The sequence below is a fragment of the Hemitrygon akajei genome, chromosome 23 (genome assembly GCF_048418815.1).
Source record: "Hemitrygon akajei chromosome 23, sHemAka1.3, whole genome shotgun sequence".
Taxonomy (NCBI): Eukaryota; Metazoa; Chordata; class Chondrichthyes; order Myliobatiformes; family Dasyatidae; genus Hemitrygon; species Hemitrygon akajei.
In genome coordinates, this window is record NC_133146.1 from 50,490,936 (window position 1) to 50,515,002 (window position 24,067).

General features: G+C 40.7%; 1 protein-coding gene across 1 annotated transcript; it reads left to right on the forward strand.

The window, feature by feature from the left end:
* The first annotated feature begins 267 nt into the window (after nucleotides 1-267).
* On the forward strand, nucleotides 268-24,067 carry LOC140715047 (uncharacterized). Its single transcript, XM_073026775.1, is given in 8 exon segments — nucleotides 268-377; nucleotides 20,727-20,800; nucleotides 20,839-20,922; nucleotides 20,925-21,075; nucleotides 21,120-21,358; nucleotides 21,444-21,581; nucleotides 21,620-21,885; nucleotides 23,900-24,067. Coding segments are annotated over 8 exon segments (1,230 nt in total).

The window sequence follows — 24,067 nt, forward strand, 5'->3', positions numbered from 1 at the left end:
CCATGGGGAAGACGTACAGACTCTTACAGATGAGGTCAGAATTGAACTCTGACCTCCAACATTCCGAGTTGTAACAGCATCACGCTAACTGTAATAGCACTACATTTCATCTATTTAAAGGTAATACTAAACAGTCACTTTTTTTTGTTATACTGTACTTTGAAAGTATATATTAATTTCTGACTGTTTTCCAAGAACCAGTTCATTGGAAAATAAGTCAGGACAGAAGAGAAACTACAGATGCTGTAAATCTGGAGCACATACAACATGCTGGAAGAACTCAGCAGATCAAACCGAATCAGTGATGGGAAATGGAGTGTTGGTATATCAGACAGCAAGCCCTTCATTGGGATTGAGCGGAAAGCCAGTATAAAAAGGTGTGGGGCTGAGATGGAAGAAGAGCTATTAGGTGATGGATGGATCAAATTGGTGGGGGTGGGGGGAGGCTGATAGACAGGTGAGGGAGCGAGAGACTGGGAATGATGTAAGAAGAAAGAAGATGATGGGTGGAGGTCACATTGGGCTGAAGAAGATGGAAGCTGATACAAGAAGAGATAAAACAAGAACCTTGAATAATGTATAGGATAAATTCTCATTATAAATAGATAGATAGATAGATAGATACTTTATTCATCCCCATGGGGAAATTCAACATTTTTTCCAATGTCCCATACACTTATTGTAGCAAAACTAATTACATACAATACTTAACTCAGTAAAAATATGATATGCATCTAAAATCACCCTCTCAAAAAGCATTAATAATAGCTTTTAAAAAGTTCTTAAGTAGTTTACTTAAATACATTGAGTCCTAACCCCGGCACTTTAACATATCTTACTCCTGGCGATTGAATTGTAAAGCCGAATGGCATTGGGGAGTATTGATCTCTTCATCCTGTCTGAGGAGCATTGCATCGACAGTAACCTGTCACTGAAGCTGCTTCTCTGTCTCCTTTAATTTCCTCCTTTAATCTATAATGAGTTGATTTGTGCTTGACTTGATCCACCAACCATGCTCTTCTCCTGTACTAGCCTTGTAGCAGCACTGACCAACCATTATCAGTTCAGTGGCCACGCCATGAGTGGAGCTTTTCTGATCAATCCTTATTGCTCATAGCTCTGATCCAGAGAGCATCCCCGTAAACCTCCTTTGTACCCTCTCCACAGTCCCCATATCCTTCCTGTAATGGGGCAACCAGAACGGCACACAATACTCTGTGTGGTCTGACTTCACTTTTATACAGCTGAAGCATGACTTCCTTACTCTTATTCTCAACAACCCCATCAATGAAAGCAAGCATCTTTATCATCTTATCCATTTATACAATCGCTTTCAGTGTACCATGAACCTGATGCCCAATATCCCTCTATTTCCCAATTCTCATTAAGGGCTGTACCATTAAATGTTTACTTTCTCCTTTCTTTTGACTTTTCAAATGCAACGTCTCACTCGTCGCTTGTACTTTATTCCATCTACCACATCTCTGCCTATATCTATTAATGACCTATATCCCACAACATTTTTTGAAAATCCTTTACATTGTCCAGAATTCTACCAATCTTGGTGTTATTCATAAACTTGCTAATCTTTTATATATGTATTATGTATGGTGGTTGTGCATCCTGTCCAACGATGACAGGAAACCTGTGCGGGAGAGTTTTTAAAGTGGAAAAGCCACTGGGGCAGTTCCACTCTCTCAACCTCAGAAGTCTGGGTCTGGTGGTACACGCAAGAATCACAAACTGGGGTCTTCCTTGGTTGCAGAGCATGACCATAACATCTTCTATGCCTTGTCACGTCCTTTGCTCTCCACGGAGTGTTGCACTACTGCCATCCTGCCCATTGGATCTCACCACAAATCTCATCTGCCCAGTCCGCTGGAGCTAACTTTGCATGCTAGGACAGGCATGTCCCTATCTCACAGGGGTACGAGGCTGCCGCCTACCCGACGTTGCCAATACTTCCAGTAAGTAAGGCAATCACTGGAAAGGCAAGTGACTGGAATTGACAACGGATGAGACGTCTTTTAATTGAATAGTGAAACAAGAGTAATGGCCGACTCAATACCCTACCCCTTTCTACATTCTTGCCCCTTGATTTAATGGCATTAATGTTTCTGAACATTAATATCCCAACAACTTCCCGGGGTTATCTGTGTGCTCTGCGAAGACAACGCTGTTTCTCATTCTTCCCTTGCAAGGACTATCTCATTAGTTGTTCAACTTGACCATCTCATTTTCTAATATAGTTCCACAGAACTATGCATGTTATTTCCAGCTTTGCTTTATGACCCATGGTATGCTATTATATGTAAACTCGGTAAGAAATAGAAACATGTTATACTGAGGTATTCTAACTTTCATCATCAGTATGACTGTCCCTTACACAAATACTTCATTATGTCTTTGAATGTTTCCCACATCATTGACATCCTCACTTGAGCTTCTTTGTTCCATTGCCCATTTAATAATATTACTTTATAAATTATTACAATAGGACATTGGCAGGTTGCAGACCTCAGCTGAGAAGTTGCAGATGGAGTTCAACATGGAAAAGTGTGAAGTAATTCACTTTGGAAAGTTGAATTTGAAGGCAGAATACAGGGTCAATGGTTGGATTCTTAGCAGAGTGGAGGAACAGATGGATCTTGGGGTCTACATCCATTGATCCCTCAACGGAACCACATAAGTTGATATGGTTGATAAGAAGGTGTATGGTGTGTTGGCCTTCATTAGTCAAGAAATTGCATTTAAGAACCGCAAAGTAATGTTGCAGCTCTGTAAAATCCTGGTTAGACCACACTTGGAATATTGTGTTCAGTTCTGGTTGCCTCATTGTGGAAAGGATGTGGAAGGTTTAGAGAGGGTGCAGAGGAGATTTACCAGGATGCTGCCTGGATTAAAGAGCATGTCTTTTGAGGATAAGTTGAGTGAGGTAGAGTTTTGCTCTCTGGAATAAAGGAAGATGAGAGATGAGTTGATTAAGCTACACAAGGTGCTAAGAGGTGCAGCACCTTATATTCCATCTGGATAGTCTCCAAACTGATGACATGAATATTAATTTCTCCTCCTGGTTAAAAAAAATTGCCTCCTCCTTCTATTCCCCACTCTGGCCCTTTACCTCCTCTATCCTGCCTATCTCCCCCAGGTCCTCTCCCCCTTCCCTTTCTCCTACCAGATTCTTTCATCTCCAGCCCTTTACCTTTCCCACCCACCTGGCTTCACCTATCACCTTCTTATTATCCTCTTTCCCCTCCTACCATCTTTTTATTCTAGCATCTTCCGTCTTCCTTTCCAGTCCTGAGGAAGAGCCTCGACCCAAAATTTCTTCCATGGATGCTGCCTGACCTGCCGAATTCCTTCAGCATTTTGTGTGTATTGCTTTAAATCTTTAATTGACTTGTTTCCTAATATTTGTCTACATGTATTAACATGACTGACTTCTACTGATGCTACTGTATGTTACTTTTGCTACATTTTCTAATAGATTCGTCACATTATTCCAACTCTTCACACAGCACCTATTAATCATACTTACTCTGACAATTTTTTCTCAAATAGTCTAGATTTTTTATATTGTTTCAGATGGTATGGCCTCCACAGACTCCTGAACTCAACCTCATCGAGGCTGTCTGGGATTATCTATAAACACAGAAGCAAGCAAGACAGTTCAAGTCTGCAGAAGAACTGTGGCAAGTTCTGCAAGATGCTTGGAACAACATACCAGCCAACTTTCTTATAAAACTACCTAGGAGACTTGGTGCAGTTTTAAAGGCAAAGAGTGGCGTCACCAAATATAGTTTTGATTTCGTTTTTTTTTAACTGTTTACTGCTCTTCATAGTAAATTTTTATATATTTAGAAACTTTTCATATCAATATTTTTGAAAACATCATTGCTTTACAGAATGTTTTTACATCTGCCTACGATTTTTGCACAGTACCATAATTTCTGAATAACTTTTCATTTGATTTCCTACTCAGAAACAATTACTTAAACAAATAGCCCTTACAATTTCTCTTACAGGCACTGTTCCCTCTAAACTGAAGGAATGCACGGCCACACAGTTACTGAAATGCTCCTGCCTACATAGCCTTTGTTGCCCCGCAGCAGGAGTTCTCTTTTCTATAAACATTTGCAGTTTTCAGCCCATGTAAAATTTTCCTGCTCAGAGCAATAGTTGGTTAGAGGGAGCATGGCTTACTGGGAAACAATATATGTTTGATTTCTAATTCTGTTAGTTTCTGTAAGATAAGAATTAATAAAATAATATAATGAACATAAGTAAAATCACTTTCTATATTTGCCCTTGGGATGTCCGATCAGATTTAACAGTATTTATATTGTGTGAATAATTGGATGAATGTTTCTGTGTCCAACACATCCGACAGCATTTAGTGGAGTATAATGCATGGGCTTCAGTAAAGTACGTGGGTAGGATTCCTCAGTTGTCATTCAGCAGATTTCTTCTATAGATTCTCTGAGGTGATGTCAATTTTTGCTTTATATTGCTTGGTGAAAAACCTGCATTGCTTTCGTTCCATAAAGACATTATATAAATGCTGAATATCATTGTTATCACAAGCTGGAAATTCAGGAGACTGAGTTTCAGAATCCATTACATTTATTGCTAGCAATTGAAAATAAATTTCAAGTCATATGCTCTCCACCTGCTTTTTCCTCTTACAAGTTTCTTTTCTACTGCACTAACCCTTGATGTGGAGACTTGCAGTTTTTTCAGTTCATCCAGGTTTCCATATCATTTCCAGGCCAAGCTTTGGTTTCTGTAGTAACTGATGGCCTAGGATAATGGGCAAAGCTCTTGTGATGTCTTGGCTGATGCTACCCAAGGTCTGTTGAATTATAGCATTGTTCCCCACTGAAATGTGTATGTACTCAGATGTCTTGGTACATATTGGTATCAATGACATAGGAAGGAAAAGCAATGAGGTCCTGAAAAGAGAATTTAGAGAGCTAGGTAGAAAGCTGAGAAGCAGGACCTCCAGGATAGTAGTTTCTAGATTGCTGCCTGTGCCACGCGCCAGTGAGGGTAAAAACAGGATGGTTTGGCAGATAAATGCGTGGCTGAGAAGCTGGTACAGGGGGCAGGGCTTCAGGTTCTTGGATCATGAGGCAGGAGAATTAATAACGAGGGATAGGAGATGGCTGATGAACTAAATGAGTATTTCGCATCAATCTTCACTGTGGAGGACATTAGCAGTATGCCTGATGTTGTACTGTGTGAGGGAAGAGAAGTGGATGCAGTTACTATTACAAGGGAGAAGGTGCTCAAAAAGCTGAAAGACCTAAAGGTACGTAAGTTACCCAGACCAGATGAACTGCATTCTAGGGTTCTGAAAGTGGTAGCATTAGAGATTGTGGTGACATTAGAAATGAACTTGCAGAAATCATTGGACTCTGGCATGGTGCCAGAGTACTGGAAAATTCCAAATCATACTCCACTCTTTAAGAAAGGAAGAAGGCAGCAGAAAGGAAATTATAGACCAGTTAGCCTGACCTCCGTGGTTAGGAAGACGTTAGAGTCAATTGTTAAGGATGAGTTGATGGAGTACTTGGTGACACAGGACAAGATAGTACAAAGTCAGCATGGTTTCCTTCAGGGAAAATCCTGCCTGATGAACTTTTGGGAATTCTTTGAGGAGATTACAAGTAGGATAGATAAAGGGTATATAGTGGATGTTGTACTTTCAGAAGGTCTTTGACAAGGTGCTGCACATGAGGCTGCTTACCAAGTTAAGAGCCCATGATATTACAGGAAAGTTACTAACATGGTTACAGCATAAGCTGATTGGTAGGCGGCAGCTAATGAGAATAAAAAGATCCTTTTCTGGTTTGCTGCCAGTGACTAGAGGTGTTCTGCAGGGGTCGATGTTAGGACCACTTCTTTTTATGCTGTATATAAATGATTTAGATGATGGAGTAGATGACATTGTTGCCAAGTTTGCAGATGATACAGAGATTGGTGAAGAGGCAGATAGTGTTGAGGAAACAGGATGCAGAAGGACTTGGAGAGGTTAGGAGAATGGGCAAGAAAGTAGCAAATGAAATACAATGCAGGAAAACGTATGGTCATGCACTTTGATAGAAGAAATAAATGTGCAGACTGTTTTCTGAATGGGGAGAAAATCCAGGAATCTGAGATGCAGAGGGACTTGGGAGTCCTTGTGCAGAACACCCTGAAGGTTAACTTGCAGGTTGAGTCAGTGGTGAGGAAGGCAAATGCCATGTTAGCATTCATTTCAAGAGGTCTAGAATACAAGAGCAAGGATGTGATGCTGAGGCTTTATAAGGCACTGGTGAAGCCTCACCTTGCGTATTGTTAACAGTTTTGGGCCCCTCATCTTAGAAAAGATGTGCTGGCATTGGAGAGGGTTCAGAGGAAGTTCACAAGGATGATTCCAGGAATGAAAGTGTTATCATATGAGGAACGTTTGATGGCTCTGGGTCTGTACTCACTGGAATTCAGATGGATGAGGGAGGATCTCATTGAAACCTTTCAAATGTTGAAAGGCCTAGATAGAGTAGATGTGGAAAGGATGTTTCCCATGGTGGGAGAGTCTAGGACAAAAGCCTCAGGATAGAGGGGCACCCTTTCAAAACAGAGATGTGGAGAAATTTCTTTAGCCAAAGGGTGGTGAACCTATGGAATAGGACATGGCACAAAAGGTTGATTGGACATGGCATCAAAGGTTATGGGGAGAAGGCCAGGAACTAGGGTTGAGGAGGAGAAAAAAAAAGATCAGCTATGATTGAATGGCGGAGCAGACTCGATGGGCCAGATAGCCTAACTCTGCTCCTATATCTTATGGTCTTATTGTCTTATGGAAATACTTCATGCAAATTATCAAAAATCTACATAAGGCACTTTCTGTAAGACGAGCACTAAAAAAAAATTATGAACATAAATAAAATCTTTTTTTATATTTGTTCTTGGAATGTCTGCAGTTTTGGCAAGCTCACCATTTATTGCCATCCATAACTGCATTTTCAACTGGTTTACTAGGCCATTTCAGAGGGCAGTTCATGGTCAACTGCATGGTCTCCAATCTCAATGTAATCTAGTGATATTAAATATATACGAGGGGTGATTATAAGTTCGTGGCCTAAGGTAAAAGGAGTCAATTTTAGAAAACCTAGCACATTTATTTTTCAACATAGTCGCCTCCTACATTTACACACTTAGTCCAGCGGTCGTGGAGCATACGGGTCCTTTCTTTGTAGAAGTCGGCGTCTTGGACCTCCAGAAAGTGGTCCACAGCAGGGGTGATTGATAACTTTGTGGCCTGAGGTGGAAAGAGATGAGGTGGAAAGCTCTCATTATGTGCACATGCAGTTCAACTCTGTGAGTCATCATGCAGAAAGTTTGAAGTTAATAACTCATCCCCTTCTACCTTAGGCCACAAACTTATCAATCACCCCTGCTGTGGACCACTTCTGGAGCTCCAAGGTGCCGACCGACAAAGAAAGGACCCGTATGCTCCACGACCGCTGGACTAAGTGTGTAAATGTAGGAGGGGACTATGTTGAAAAATAAATGTGCTAGGTTTTCTGAAATTGACTCCTTCTACCTTAGGCCACAAACTTACCAATCACCCTTTGTGATTGTGCTATGTCTATCAGAAGCTATTTAAAACACAATTTGTAAACTCTTATTGTGCTTATTTGACAGGAGTATTGATAAGAAACTCTTCTGATACAGATTTGTATACACAAAGATGTTGAAAGCAATGATATTTGCAACATTCTGTTTTCAATATGTTTTGTGTTGATTCAACATTTTTACTTGCCTGACTTCCTCCTTTTCTTTCTTTTGAAGGACATACTTCCCTCTGGTTACTGTTAGCTTCAATACCTTGTCCCAGTCATCACATTTATGTGTGAATCCTGTCTTTGAAAGTCAGCAGGCTGATTTGATTTGAAGGATGCCACAACATAATCAGTTCACTCACTAATCTTCACTATTGTGCAGAAATCTTCAGCATCCTAGATTATTTATATGGCTTCAGACGGTATGGCCTCTGCAGAGCCCTGATCGTAACATCATCGAGGCTGTCTGGGATTACCTGGAGAGACAGAAGCAAATGAGACAGCCAAGATCTGCAGAAGAACTGTGGCCAGTTCTCCAAGATGTTTGGAACAACCAACCAGCTGATTTTCTTATAAAACTGCATGATTATGTACCTAACGGAATTGATGCAGTTTTAAAGGCAAAGGATGGTCACACAAATTTTGATTTCATTTAATTTTTTACTATTTACTTCTCTTTATAGTAACCTTCTGATATTTAGAAACTTAGTTTATTATTTTTGAAAACATCTTCACTTTACGCAATATTATTACATGTGCCTAAGACTTTTGCACAATTCCATACATCCGTGTATATTCACTTCATCAGAGATCACTGCACAGTGATCCGAAACAGGAACCATGGTCAATTTGTTCATCTCTAATCAAGCTACTCCAGCTGTTGAACAGCAGTTCTTGGGAGGCCAACTAACTACAGACTGGATGTCAAACTTGATTTTTCCCTATAATATTTGGTTTAAACATAGAGTCGTAGAAAAGTACAGCACAGAAACAGGCCCTTTGGCCCAAATAGTTCATGCTTAACCATTTAAGCTGCCTACTACTATTGACCTGGACCAGACCCATAGCCCCTCATACTCCTACTATCTATGTACCTATCCAAATTTCTCTTAAATGTTGAAATCGAGCTTTGATACGCCACTTGTGCTGGCAGTTCATTCCACACTCTCACGACCCTCTGAGTGAAGAAGTTTCCTCTCATCTGCCCCTTAAAATTTCACCTTTCACCTTTAACCCATGACCTTTGGTTGTAATCTCCACCCAACCATAATGGAAAAAGCCTGCTTACATTTACCCTATCTGTACCTCTCTTAATTTTGTATACATCTATCAAACCTCATCTCATCTCCAAAAGAATAAAGTCCTAAACTATTCAATCTTTCCTTATACCTTAGAACCTCCAGGCCCAGCAACATCCATAAAAAAATTTCTCTGTACTCTTTCAACCTTATTTGATAATGGAATTTCTGTTTTACTGGATTTCCAAACCATTTTCAATTGTATTTAGCAGGATGTATTTCCCACTATGAGGTCATGGCAAAGAATCAGCCCTAATGTTGGGTATTTTTGAGTCTAGCAAATGGCTGTGAAAAGTCTGAAAGCCTGAAAGTGTTGAAAATTGAACAGCTTGGCATGTGAGTTCTGGGGCAAAGCATCAAGGAGCTAACTATAAGTGCTAAGTCATGACCACTCATTGCATTTGGAAATTCAACATTTTAAATCTTCACTCCACTGGCCACAGGAAGATGAGAACCTCAGAAGTTCATATGTGGACATGCACATTGAGCATTTAGTTATTTATTGATTGATTATTGATTAAGATACAGCGCGGAATAGGCCTTTCCGGCCCTTCGAGCCGCGTCGCCCAATCACGGGACAATGACCTATTAATTACTAACTGGTACTTCTTTGGACTGTGGGCAGAAACCAGAGCGCCCAGAGGAAACCTATCTAAAATATCTTCTGATAATAGTTACTGGGGATGAATGAGAGATCGAGTAAAGGAGGATCTTGAATAAATTTCTGTCTTCTACTGCTCTATTTATACTGTGGAGTGGGTGGCATAATTCAAACAACATCTGGGCCCATGTTTCTGCTCTTAAGCTATTGCAGAAACCACACTTTAATTATTAGCCCAATATCCAGTTCTTATCTGCTGATCAAATGACGCAGGTATAACAATTAAAGGTATGTTGTTGAGAACATAAACAGAGCTTATAAAACCAGCATACAGAGCCAAATAGATTTCCATAATACATTAGGGAATATAATTTGAGTGATTTGTAATACGCATCAATGTAAAGATGCTAAGTAGTGAGTTTGTTGTTTATTAGGCCAATATTGTGGACAGCAGAGAATAGATTCAGGACTAATGCAGACAAATAGGATCAGTGCCACAGTCATTATGTACGAGGTAGGCTGAGAGGGTCTGTTTCTGTGCAGTACAATTCTACGATTTCATGATTCAAGTCAATACATTACTGCAACAGGTTTGGGATATAGACTGCCAGGATTGGCAGATGTGAAAGGTTTGTGGTTGTCTTCTAAGATTGACAGCTATAGATAAAGGGTGATATTACAGGAACAAGAATAAGGGAAAAAAGGTGTTACAAAGAAACGTGCATAGGACATGAGAACTTGATTCAATTTATATTTAATTGACAGGTCCTTTTTGAAGATGAAAGATCAGATATTCAACAACCAAGGTGACCCCCTCGCTACATTCTGAGAAATAAGATGGGAATTCTCTAGTTTGGTGGAGTAGAAAGCTTTCTGAAAGGAAAACATCTTTGGTTGTTGGAAATTCTCCTGGGATAAGATAACTCAGAAACCTCAAAGCCAACAGGAGACGGGTTGAGAAGAACTAACTGATTGATGTTTATGAAAGAGAAGAGAAATAGTGAGCCCAGAGTTTCTGGAAGCCTGTTCTGTGACTGCAAATTAAGGACTGAGAGACTTCCAGCTGAGCTGTAGCCCTGACCTTGATATTAGGGTATGGATCATTTCTGTAACAGAGGTGGGGCCTGCTCACATTACTGCGTTCTCTGCCTGGTGGAAGGAAGATTTGTCAGCAATGTTTTCCCACTACATTATGCAGGTGTCAAATGAGCTGAATAAGGCAAAAATATTGAAAATGAGAACTGTTTAGCACTGCTAAGGCAATTACTCCAACATGGAACACACTGAAACAATGGAATTGATTGTTAAAGTTATCACAAGTCCTCACCTACTTTCCTCCTCCCTGAATCAGTGTTGAGTCTATCCATCCAAAGGCACAAGACTGACCCCATGGACACTACTATCATGTATGGAATTGTACTGCTGCCACAAAGTTAACAAATTTCACAACATATGCCGGTAATATTAAACTTAATTCTGATTCCGATTCTTCTCATTGTTACCATCAGGTAGGAGGCACAAAAGCCTGAAGGCACTCACTCAATGATTCAGCAACAGCTTCTCCCCCTCTGCTATCTAAATTCACAATGGATATTGAACCCCTGAACACTACCTCACTACTTTTTTGATTTCCAATTTTTTGCAATACTTAAATACTTATATCATATATACTTACTGTAATTCACAGTCTTCTTTTTCTCTCTCTAACATCATGTATTGCATTGTCCTGCTGCCGCAAAGTTAACAAATTTCATGACATACAGTATGCCGGTGACATTAAGCCTGATTCTAATTTCGTTTCACCACCTGCAGGAAAAAAAATAGACCACCACCAACATTGTGCATGGCCTTGTTTGGCCTCACAAATCCCGCTTTACAGTTGTCAGGGACTTTGGCCTTGTTTGGCCTCACAAATCTCGCTTTACAGTTGTCAGGGACTTTGGGCGCCTTTCACAAATTTGATTGCCCATGAAATCAATCTTTACGCATTTGCTATATGAAGACATGCAAGATATCCTCTTTATTGATGAATCCACAGTAAACATAATCTCAGTGCAGATCAAAGATAAACTATGCTGCATTATCACTTCTCCCAATCTTTCGTACCACAACGATGCACCGCATCTTCCAATGATCCAAGCTCAGCCCTTATGGAATAGAACTGATCTACAGGCATGGAAACGTGTCCAAACCATGTCTACTCCAGATGACACTTGTAAATGCACACATAAAGAGGTGAAGCTCCAAGCCATTGTTGACACATTCATTGAAGCACTCAAGAGAATTTACCTGCTCCTGCTGCACAGCACCACCCTCTAACGATAAAGGTTCATGATGAGACCGGAAAATATGGGCCACTTCCTATAAATCCAAAGCTACCTCCCAACAAAAGCAGATATTAAATATTGAAATCCACCATTGCCTCCATGAGCTAGATCAACCTCTGACTACAAGAAGAATAGAGTAACAAGTAATGCAGACATACAAGCCTCATGATTTAATTGATCCATATTTTATGTAGGTTTATGAAATGTAAAACTAACTGCAGGCCATATCTCAAGGCACTGAAGAGGTGCCACAAGCTCTACTTCCACAAAATCCTCCAAATCCAATAGCTGGATAAGTAAATCAATTTCAGTGTTTTCTCCTAGGCCAATGTCTGTCAGGGCTGATGGACAGATCAAGTCATTCACATGCTTCACTCCTGGCTCAGAATCTCTAATCCAAGGTCCATTATGGCACTAGCTGTGCAGGTGAACCAGTTGGAGGATAACCATGAAGATTCCTTTAAAAAGTGTTATTTTGACACCAACCTGACCTGTGGCCCTTCATTATGAGAAGTAGCATTCACTCTTATCAACCAAAATGTTGAGTCTCTCTATTACAACTATTCACAAGACCTGCATAAACAGCAGAGCAGCACGCCTTCTTCTAAACTATCCGCTGACCTAGCAAGAGGTTCCACCTCACCAGTAGCAGAGTCTGTTGGCCCATGCTGGCCCAGTCACCATAATGGACAAGAACTGGGGTAGAAACAAGTCGTCCTTGGTCCTGAGGGATGACTTAAAAGAAAAGGGTAGAGCACCAAGAAGCTTTGTTTCTTTCCTTTCGTACTCTTAGCAAGTGGAGTGCCTAGATCATACAGAATGATCAAAACTTAAAGTAAATTTATTATCAATATATGTATATCATATACAATCTTGAAATACATTTTCTTGCAGACAAAACAAAGCAACACAATAGAATCCGCAAAAGGATACATAGAACAAAGACTGACAAAAATCCCAATTGCAGAAAAGGACAAATCATACAAATGAGAAAAAACTAAATAAATAACACATAGAACATGAGCTGCAGAGTCTCTGAAAGTGAATGCACAGCTGCAGGGTAATTTCAGCGCTGAGGCGAGTGAATCCAGTCCTGGATCCCAATGGCAGGAAACTCGTAGAATTTCTGACCAATAGCATCATCACATTAAGTGTTCCTCTTTTGTTGCTTTGCATGGGCTAGTGGGAGCCTGTCCTATGCAGGGAGTATCTTTCTGCGTCATCAGCAGAATTTATGGCCATAGAAAGAAAAGGTTTCAAAACTTGGTTGAAGAAGTTTAAATCTTCTCTTCAATGGGAGGTCAGTGAAACACTCTCTCACTGCTCCCCCTCAGTGACCTCTGCTGCCCTCTGACTCTTCAACCTTTCCCACCCACCTGTTTTCACCTATCACCTTTCAGCTAGCCTCCTCCCCCTTCCCCCACCTTTTTATTCTGGCATCTTCCCCCTTCCTTCTCAGTCCTGAAGAAAGATTCAGCCCAAAACTTTGATTTTTTTTTACTCTTTTCCATCAATGTTGCCTGCCCTACTGAGTTCCTCCAGCATTTTGTGTGTTTGTGTCACTTTGGATTTCCAACATCTGCAGACTTCCTCATGTTTATCAGTTGAAGTCAGCTTGGTGTCAAATTCAGGTTGACTCCTTAGCTCATATGTGCTGTTGCTAATTTGACACCTATAGTTTCATCCTTAGGAATCCTAGGCCCAAAGTGAATACTGAAAGCTCAGTTGTACTTATTACATTTTACTGGAGAATGGGATGCTACTTTGCCCTCTTGGAATTCAATGAAAAACCTCCTGTCTGAAGTAAATTACTAGCATAGATCACGGAGAAGGAATGGAGTCACCCACATTATAATACACACCTACTTCCGATGACAGATGCACTGTGATTTAGGGATAAAGACAATGGATAGATTCAGGCTATGTAAATGCAAAAAGGTTTCTCAACTTAATTGTTCATCGTGGTGAACTACATATACCTCTCTGGACACCCCCCCCCCCCCCCCCCCACCTGCTGACTGCTCCTGTGGCTCCTCCCACGGACCGTGGCTCCTCCCACGGACCCCGGTATAAAGGCGATTTGAGCCTGAGCCCTGGTCTCAGTCTCCAGGATGTAGTATGGTGGTCAATTGCTGCTTGTTCTTTCTTCCAGCCAATAAAAGCCTATATCTCGCCTCACGTCTCAGAGAGTTATTGATGGTGCATCATTCGTATTCTCAGTTTTTTGGTGCTTAGCTCCTTTTTCTTCATTGGTGGCTTATGCAATAGAACACATTTTAGCATCTTAGTGGAACTCTGCAGATAATATCAAAGAGCCTAATTTACGGAGATTGTTTTCTCCCAAGTGCAGAAGACTACAAGTCCCTGAACCAGCTGTGCTGACTCTAAAGTACTGGGAATTACATTAGGTGCTCCCACAATGTCAAGCTACTGTATACATTTATTCATTCCGAGGAAACAACGTCTGAGTGAGTCTCTCCATTATGTTATTACTAGTTCAGAGGCCTGTCGTTGGGCACACTGAGGAACACCCAGGATAACAGATTGAAAATTAATTTAAAAACCAGCTCTTCTGCTTTCCTGGAATAGTGTCAAATCAATTTTGCATCTCCTTTCATCAAAGACTAAATGATGGTATTTGTTGTAGGAGCTGTATTTTGTTCAATCATTGGTTTTACAGGACGTAGCATGTTTATTGGTGCAGAGTGTGCCATTTTTTCGAGTGCTTTCATTTACTTCCCATAGACAATCAATGCATCCAAGAATTACATTGGATTACGTACATAATTGAATACTCAACATGGTACAATGTTAAAATGAACAGGTAACACTATTACTTAACTATCAAATGAAAATCTGCAGATGCTGGAAATCCAAAGCTACACGCACAAATTTGCTGAAGGAACTCAGTAGATCAGGCAGCATCTATGGAAACAAGTAAACAATCGATTTTTCAGGCTGAGTCCCTTCATCAGAACTGGAAAGGAAAGGGGGGAAATTTTCCCCTTTATTATTTAACTATATTATTAACAGTAATGGCTCAATCCAGTTTGTGGTAAACGCAAGATCTTTCTTGAAGAGTGAACAACGATGCTTATCCATGTAGTGTCTAACACAAATCCATTGACCTCAGAGAAAGAGCAGTGTTGATTTATCATCGTGATACCTGGACTCCCAAGATTAGGTCACAAGAAGCAATTATACAGATTAGTTTTGTAATCTGTGTAATGTTATTTGATCAAATTTTTCAAGTTGACAAGAGAAACAGATACAGTAAATAATGGGAATCAAATTCCACTTACCAAGGAGTGTAGGACTCAGTACAATCACCTTAAAATATGAGCCAAGCCTTTCCAGACTTTCTGGAAACAAGCAAAGAATTTTGGAAAGCCCTTCCACAGTGAGCAGTGGTGCACATCCATTTTAAATCAGAGATTAATAGATTTTTGCTAATTTCAAGGCTGTATCAGATATTGTACTTGAATTTAGATGACAGATCAGCCATAGTGTCATTAAATAGCAGAGCTCGCTGGAGGGATTAAGTAGCCATAAAGTGCAAGTTGATCGAGTGCAACTTGATTAAAGTGATACTTTAATCCTTCTCCTGCAGAACTTGCACATTAAAGATTGGTCCAGAAGAAATAATATCACTCTCCAACTATAAATGCACTGATAAAAGATACCCTAAATTTATAAGTAATTAAGTTTCTTCCTCAAGGTTAGGTCTAATACAGAACTAGAATTTTTTGAAAGATTATTAAATAGGATCATCTATCCTATTCCTTCTGAACTGCTGCTTATCCAGCTTCTCTTTCTGACCCCCATGAAAGCTGATATTAGTAATCCTCTGCATTTTTCTGTCTTGGCATATTGTGCCCAGTTCAGGTCGCCTCATCAAAGAAAGGGTGTGGAAGCTTTAGGGAGGGTGCAGAGGAGATTTACCAGGATACTGCCTGGATTAGAAAGCATGTCTTTGCAGGATAGATTGAGCAAGCTAGGGCTTTTCTCTTTGGAGCAAACGAGGATGAGAGGTGACTTGAAAGAGGTGTACAAGACATTGATAGAGTGCATAAGTGGCATCTTTTTCCCCAGGGCAGAAATATGAGAAGACATAATTTTAAGGATATTAGAGGAAAATATAGGAGGGATGTCAGAGATGGTTTTCTTACATAGAGGGTGGTGGGTGCATGGAATGCACTGCCAGGGATAATGATAGAGGCAGAAATTTTACGAACGTTGAATAGACTCTTAGACAGGGACATGAATGAAAGAGAAATGGAGAGCCATGTGGGAAGGAAGGGTTAGATTGATCTTGGAGTAGTTTAAAAGGTCAGCACAATGTTGTGGGCCAAATGGCCTACACTGTGCTATGATCCCCCAAAATCCTAAGTGTTTATTATAATGTGTTTTGCTGCATTTTTGTTGTGTCAAAGCCAGCAAGATTCATCTCTATATTTTCTGTTTGAACTTTGGTGTCACTTTTAATTCCCCATAGGAAGCTGGAGGCAGTGTTGAACAATCTTGTGCAGCATTGCTTATTCCTAAATTCTGTCCAGCTTAAGACCTAGCTTTAGCTTTTTAAATCGGCAGTATTCTAAATTCCCACCCCAAATGTCTGATTATTGTTAATGGGTTGAGATACAGAAGTCTTGACGTGTACTGCATCCAACAAAATCAGTGACCTTAATCTCTATTGTACGTCACCGTTTCAAACCCTAGAGCTAAAAGGTAAATCTTTGATGCTGCTCACAAGACATCACCTTATAATTTCATTTTGTTGGAAGAAGTAATCACTGTATTATGAAATAATTTGGTTGTGAATTGACATTGTTCAATTTGCTTTAAAATAATGAAATATAATCAGTTTTTTTCAATTGTTGTTTTCATATTACCGTCTATGTTTGGTTCTGTGGGTATATGGGCAGGAAACAAAGGAAGGAAGAAAGACAGTTTATTTATAGTACCATTCAAATTCTTAGGAATTGTCAGTGTTCCAATAATATATTTTGAAAGTACAACCACCTCCGTAATGCAGAAAATTTGAGCAGAGTATATTTTTACAAACCAATGATGAAATAAAATAACAAGATCATCTGTCTGATTCCTTCTAAACCACTGACCACTTAACGTCACGTTCTGATCTCCATGGTAGCTAAAGTTGATAATGGTTTTCTCCCTTCATCTGCTTCGAATCCGGGAACATCAATGCTCTTTAAAAATCCTACCCTTGACCCTTCTGCCCTTGCAACTCCATGATATCTCTAATTTGCAATCCTTTCCACTGCAGTGGCTTTTGTTAGAGGCATTAATGATATTGTATATAATCATGACAATAGTTATCTGTTCCTCTTTGTACTCTGTAACCCTTTTACAAATTTTGTCATGAGTGTTGGAGGAAGATAATGCGGCCAACTGGATGGCTCTTCTGTAATGTCTTCACCCTCGGAGGTGGACAGGGTGGGGTCTCTTCTGTAATGTCTTCTATCTTGGAGGTAGACATTGTGGGGGCTTCTCTATGAGGTCTTCTGTGTTGGAGGTGTTAGGTCAGAACAAATTGCTGTTACCTCTGTCTTAAATATAGGTTGAGATGTAGACTTTGGACAGAACTCCATGAAGAAAGAACACCATCGTTAAATTCAAATTGCATGCAAAATTGTATGTAAATTACATGTAATTGCATGTGAAAATCATCAGCTTTGACAATAATTTAATTTTATTTAAGTATACAGCACGAAACAGGCCCTCCCGGCCTAACGAGCCGGGCCACCCGGTTCCCCACCTATTTAACACTAGCCTAATCACAGGACATTTACAATGACCGATGAACCTACTAACCGTTACGTCTTTGGACTGTGGAAGGAAACCGGAGCACCCAGAGGAAACCCACGAGGTCACGGGGAGAACGTACAAACTCCTTACAGTCAGCACCGGAACTGAACTCTGAACTGCAGCACCCCAAGCTGTAATAATGTTGCACTAAACACTATGTTACCGTGGTGCCCATATGTTTAACATATAATCTGAAAAACATCCTTTCCAACTTTGCAGCACTGATCTCAGCATGAACTAAAGTGAAAGCACTGCCATAGATAATAGTCCATTGCTTGAGCCCTCACAGGTGAGAACCTGGGCTCAAATCTGATTGATATTTATGCACTGATTAAGGAATCACCTTTCAACAGTGAACAATATACGTATAGACAAGCATTGATGTTTTGCATACTAATTACTATTCATGATATACATAACTCAAGAATTTCCTATAATAAATATAAGTCATATACATACTCAATAGAATACCCAGTGTTGTATTGATTTTTTTTCAGTTTTGCAAAAGGCTTATAGTATTGTGCACATATATAAACCATAGAAATAAACCCTTCTATCAGCTACCTACTTACACTAACCCCTCATTAATCCCATTTTCATTCTCCCCAAATTCTCATCTATCCTCTCCAGATTCTACAACTTCCTGTATACAAGACTGTGTAAATGTCCTAGGCACATACTGTGTATATAGCTAGGATGCCTAAAACTTTTGCACAGTACTGTAGTAATTCTATGTACTGCACAGTACTGCTGCCATAAAAAAAAACAAATTTCATAACATATGTGAGTGATGATAAACCTGATTCTGGTATCGGTCTCTATTGTGGACTGAGAATGGGTAGCGGACAGGAAGAGGGGAATCTTGGTTGGGAAAAGAGTGAGTGAGAGGGGAGGGGGCGGGAAGCATAAAGACATTCTGCAATGATCAATAAACCAATTGTTTGGAGTCAGATTACCTTTCCTGGTGTCTCAGGGCTGGGTGTGTCTGCACCTGGGCTACTCCCCATCCCTTGCACTCTTTCTCTGCCACCTGTCCCACACCCTCCACCCTTGGCATTCCCAACATCCTTTGCTCCCATCAGATTTACAAACTCACTCTCCGCTCCACATCAACAAATAAAATACTAAGACTCTCGACAGTACTGTATAATTTTCCTAGCCAGCAACAAGAGCTACCAAACTAATCCCAGTAGGCATAGCATTTTTTAATGTCAGCTTTATCCATAGATTATTATTGATACATTTTTAATATTATAGATCTCAACAAACTCTGCTTGTAAAAAATCTAAAATATTTGATCCGTCAATCAGAGCATCAGAAGTTTCTAATTCCAGACAGGGAGAGAATAAGCTGGCAAACAAGCACGGTTAATCTGTCAAAAAACAGAAAATGCTGGAAATACTCAGCTGGTCAAGCAGGATCTGTGGAGAAAAAAACAAAGTTAACATTACAAATGTCTCAGAAAGGATCTGTTGTCATTGGAGAGTCCAAAGGAGGCTCATGAGGATAATTCTGGGAATGAAGGGGTTAATGTATGAGAAACGTTTGGCAACTTTGGGCCTGTGCTCACTGGAATTTAGAAGAATGCAGGGGGATCTCATTGAAACCTACAGAATGTTGAATGGACTAGATAGGGTGGATGTGGAGAGGATATTTCCTGTGGTAGGGTTATCCAGAACGAGAGGGCACAGCCTCAAAATTGAGGTGCGACCTTTTAGAACATAGATAAAGAGGGATTTTTTAACCAAAGGGTAGTAAATCTATGGAATGCTCTGCACAGACTGTGGTGGAGGCCAAGTTCGTGGGTATATTTAAGGCAGAATTTGATCGTTTCCTGATCAGTCAGGGTATCAAAGGATATGGTGAGAAGGCAGGTGCATGGGGTTGAGTGGGATCTGGGATCAGCCATTATGGAATGGCAGAGCAGACTCATTGGGCTGAACGGCCTAATTCTGCTCCTATGTCTTATGGTCTTAAGCAATTCAGCACCACTTGTAAAATAAAGCACAAAATGGCAGGTTTATGCACTGCTGTAAATTATCCGCAGTGTGACTGAGAGGCGGGGGGGGGTGGTGGTAGGCAGAGTTGAAGAACAAGTGAGATGGTCCAGGATTGAGGAAATGGCATTGATGCAATTGCTCAGAGAGCAGGGATAGGCTTGATGGGCCGGGTAGCCTCACTCTGTGGTAAGAAAATATGAGAAAAGAAAATTTGTGATCCCAGACATCTGAGATAGCTCACCTTCACTGAAACAAAATAGTGCACAAAGGATTTTTAACATGAGTTAAAAACTGTGTATCTTTTACATCCAGCTGAGAGAGCAGATGGGGTCTTGGTTTAATATCTCAAGTAGAAGATGGCAGCTTGCAGAGTGCAGTGTTCACTAAGTACAGTGTTCACTGAGTACAGTGTTCACACAGTACAGTGTTCACTCAGTACAGTGTTCACACAGTACAGTGTTCACTCTGTACAGTGTTCACTCAGTACAGTGTTCACGCAGTACAGTGTTCACTCAGTACAGTGTTCACTCAGTACAGTACTCACTCAGTACAGTGTTCATCCAGGACAGTGTTCACGCAGTACAGTGTTCACTCAGTACAGTGTTCACTCAGTACAGTACTCACTCAGTACAGTGTTCACTCAGTACAGTACTCACTCATACAGTATTCACTCTGTACAATGTTCACACAGTACAGTGTTCACTCAGTACAGTGTTCACACAGTACAGTGTTCACTCAGGACAGTACTCACTCAGTACAGTGATCACTCAGTACAGTGTTCACGCAGTACAATATTCACTCAGTACAGTGTTCACACAGTACAGTGTTCACTCAGTACAGTGTTCACTCAGTACAGTACTCACTCAGTACAGTGTTCATCCAGGACAGTGTTCACACAGTACAGTGTTCAATCAGTACCGTGTTCACTCAGTACAGCACTCACACAGTACAGTGTTCACACAGTACAGTACTCACTCAGTACAGTGTTCGCTCAGTACAGTTTTCATTCAGTACAGTACTCACACAGTACAGTATTCACTAAGTACAGTGTTCACTCAGTGCAGTGGTCACACAGTACAGTACTCACTCAGTACAGTGTTCACTCAATACAGTGTTCACTCAGTACAGTATTCACTCAGTACAATGTTCACACAGTACAGTGTTCACTCAGTACAGTGTTCACTCAGTACAGTGTTCACACAGTACAGTGTTCACTCAGGACAGTACTCACTCAGTACAGTATTCACTCAGTACAGTACTCACTCAGTACAGTGTTCACTCAGTACAGTACTCACTCATACAGTGTTCACTCAGGACAGTGTTCACTCAGTACAGTACTCACTCAGTACAGTATTCACTCAGTACAGTACTCACTCAGTACAGTGTTCACTCAGTACAGTACTCACTCATACAGTATTCACTCAGTACAATGTTCACACAGTACAGTGTTCACTCAGTACAGTGTTCACACAGTACAGTGTTCACTCAGGACAGTACTCACTCAGTACAGTGATCACTCAGTACAGTGTTCACGCAGTACAATATTCACTCAGTACAGTGTTCACACAGTACAGTGTTCATTCAGTACAGTGTTCACTCAGTACAGTACTCACTCAGTACAGTGTTCATCCAGGACAGTGTTCACGCAGTACAGTGTTCACTCAGTACAGTGTTCACTCAGTACAGTACTCACTCAGTACAGTGTTCACTCAGTACAGTACTCACTCATACAGTATTCACTCTGTACAATGTTCACACAGTACAGTGTTCACTCAGTACAGTGTTCACACAGTACAGTGTTCACTCAGGACAGTACTCACTCAGTACAGTGATCACTCAGTACAGTGTTCACGCAGTACAATATTCACTCAGTACAGTGTTCACACAGTACAGTGTTCACTCAGTACAGTGTTCACTCAGTACAGTACTCACTCAGTACAGTGTTCATCCAGGACAGTGTTCACACAGTACAGTGTTCAATCAGTACCGTGTTCACTCAGTACAGCACTCACACAGTACAGTGTTCACACAGTACAGTACTCACTCAGTACAGTGTTCGCTCAGTACAGTTTTCATTCAGTACAGTACTCACACAGTACAGTATTCACTAAGTACAGTGTTCACTCAGTGCAGTGGTCACACAGTACAGTACTCACTCAGTACAGTGTTCACTCAATACAGTGTTCACGCAGTACAGTGTTCACTCAGTACAGTGTTCACACAGTACAGTACTCACTCAGTACAGTGTTCATTCAGTACAGTGTTCACTCAGTACAGTGTTCACTCAGGACAGTGTTCACACAGTACAGTACTCACTCAGTACAGTGTTCACTCAGTAAATTACTCACACAGTACAGTGTTCACACATTACAGTGTTCACACAGTACAGTGTTCACTCAGTACAGTGTTCACTCAGTACAGTACTCACTCAGTACAGTGTTCACACAGTACAGTGTTCACTCAGTACAGTGTTCACTCAGGACAGTGTTCACACAGTACAGTGTTCACTCAGTACAGTGTTCACACAGTACAGTGTTCACTCTGTACAGTGTTCACTCAGTACAGTGTTCACTCAGTACAATGTTCACGCAGTACAGTATTCACTCAGTACAGTGTTCACACAGTACAGTGTTCACTCAGTACAGTGTTCACTCAGTACAGTATTCACTCAGTACAGTACTCACTCATACAGTGTTCACTCAGGACAGTGTTCACACAGTACAGTGTTCACTCAGTACAGTATTCACAGTACAATGTTCACACAGTACAGTGTTCACTCAGGACAGTACTCACTCAGTACAGTGATCACTCAGTACAGTGTTCACGCAGTACAATATTCACTCAGTACAGTGTTCACACAGTACAGTGTTCACTCAGTACAGTGTTCACTCAGTACAGTACTCACTCAGTACAGTGTTCATCCAGGACAGTGTTCACACAGTACAGTGTTCAATCAGTACCGTGTTCACTCAGTACAGTACTCACACAGTACAGTGTTCACACAGTACAGTACTCACTCAGTACAGTGTTCGCTCAGTACAGTTTTCATTCAGTACAGTGTTCACTCAGTACAGTACTCACACAGTACAGTATTCACTAAGTACAGTGTTCACTCAGTGCAGTGTTCACACAGTACAGTACTCACTCAGTACAGTGTTCACTCAATACAGTGTTCATGCAGTACAGTGTTCACTCAGTACAGTGTTCACTCAGTACAGTACTCACTCAGTACAGTGTTCATCCAGGACAGTGTTCACACAGTACAGTGTTCAATCAGTACCGTGTTCACTCAGTACAGTACTCACACAGTACAGTGTTCACACAGTACAGTACTCACTCAGTACAGTGTTCGCTCAGTACAGTTTTCATTCAGTACAGTGTTCACTCAGTACAGTACTCACACAGTACAGTATTCACTAAGTACAGTGTTCACTCAGTGCAGTGTTCACACAGTACAGTACTCACTCAGTACAGTGTTCACTCAGTACAGTGTTCACACAGTACAGTACTCACTCAGTACAGTGTTCATTCAGTACAGTGTTCACTCAGTACAGTGTTCACTCAGGACAGTGTTCACACAGTACAGTACTCACTCAGTACAGTGTTCACTCAGTACATTACTCACACAGTACAGTGTTCACACATTACAGTGTTCACTCAGTACAGTGTTCATTCAGTACAGTGTTCACTCAGGACAGTGTTCACACAGTACAGTACTCACTCAGTACAGTGTTCACTCAGGACAGTGTTCACTCAGTTCAGTGTTAACTCAGTACAGTGTTCACTCAGTACAGTGTTCACTCAGTATTGTGTTAAAATACGATCTCAGATTTTGTGCTCCTGTCTCAGAGTCATTTTCTAACTCTGAGGAAAATGTGCTTTTAACCGAACAACTGTTTACACAGTCTGACTCCTGCCAATCTGACTTGTGATAATGGAGGACACTTTTTTTGAATGAATGGGTTTGCAAATACCTTAGAGATTTATGTAAAATGAACATAAACTAAATGCTCGACAGTATTTTCTTTGGAATATCTCATGAGGAGAATAAGTCTATTTACAGCCAGAGTTTATTCATACTAATTCCAAAGGAACTTCAGTGGCTGAACCGAGTGCCAGTGAGACATAACATTGTCAAAAGTAAGACCCCACGATTAGCACTATTAGGGAGTCCACTTAAATAATACAAGTAACACAGGATCCCTGAGCTTATTAAAGTAAACTTAACCTTAAACAGAAAGCACCAGGAGACCACGTTACAAAGATCAAGTTGCTGGAAAAAGACACAAGGAAATCTAAACGATTAATGACTCTCATTAAACAACAATTAACCGATACAGGTGCTCTAAAAGCCTTGGAGCCCAACAGTCTCAGGGCCAACGAGCTCATTCCACAGTTGTATTGA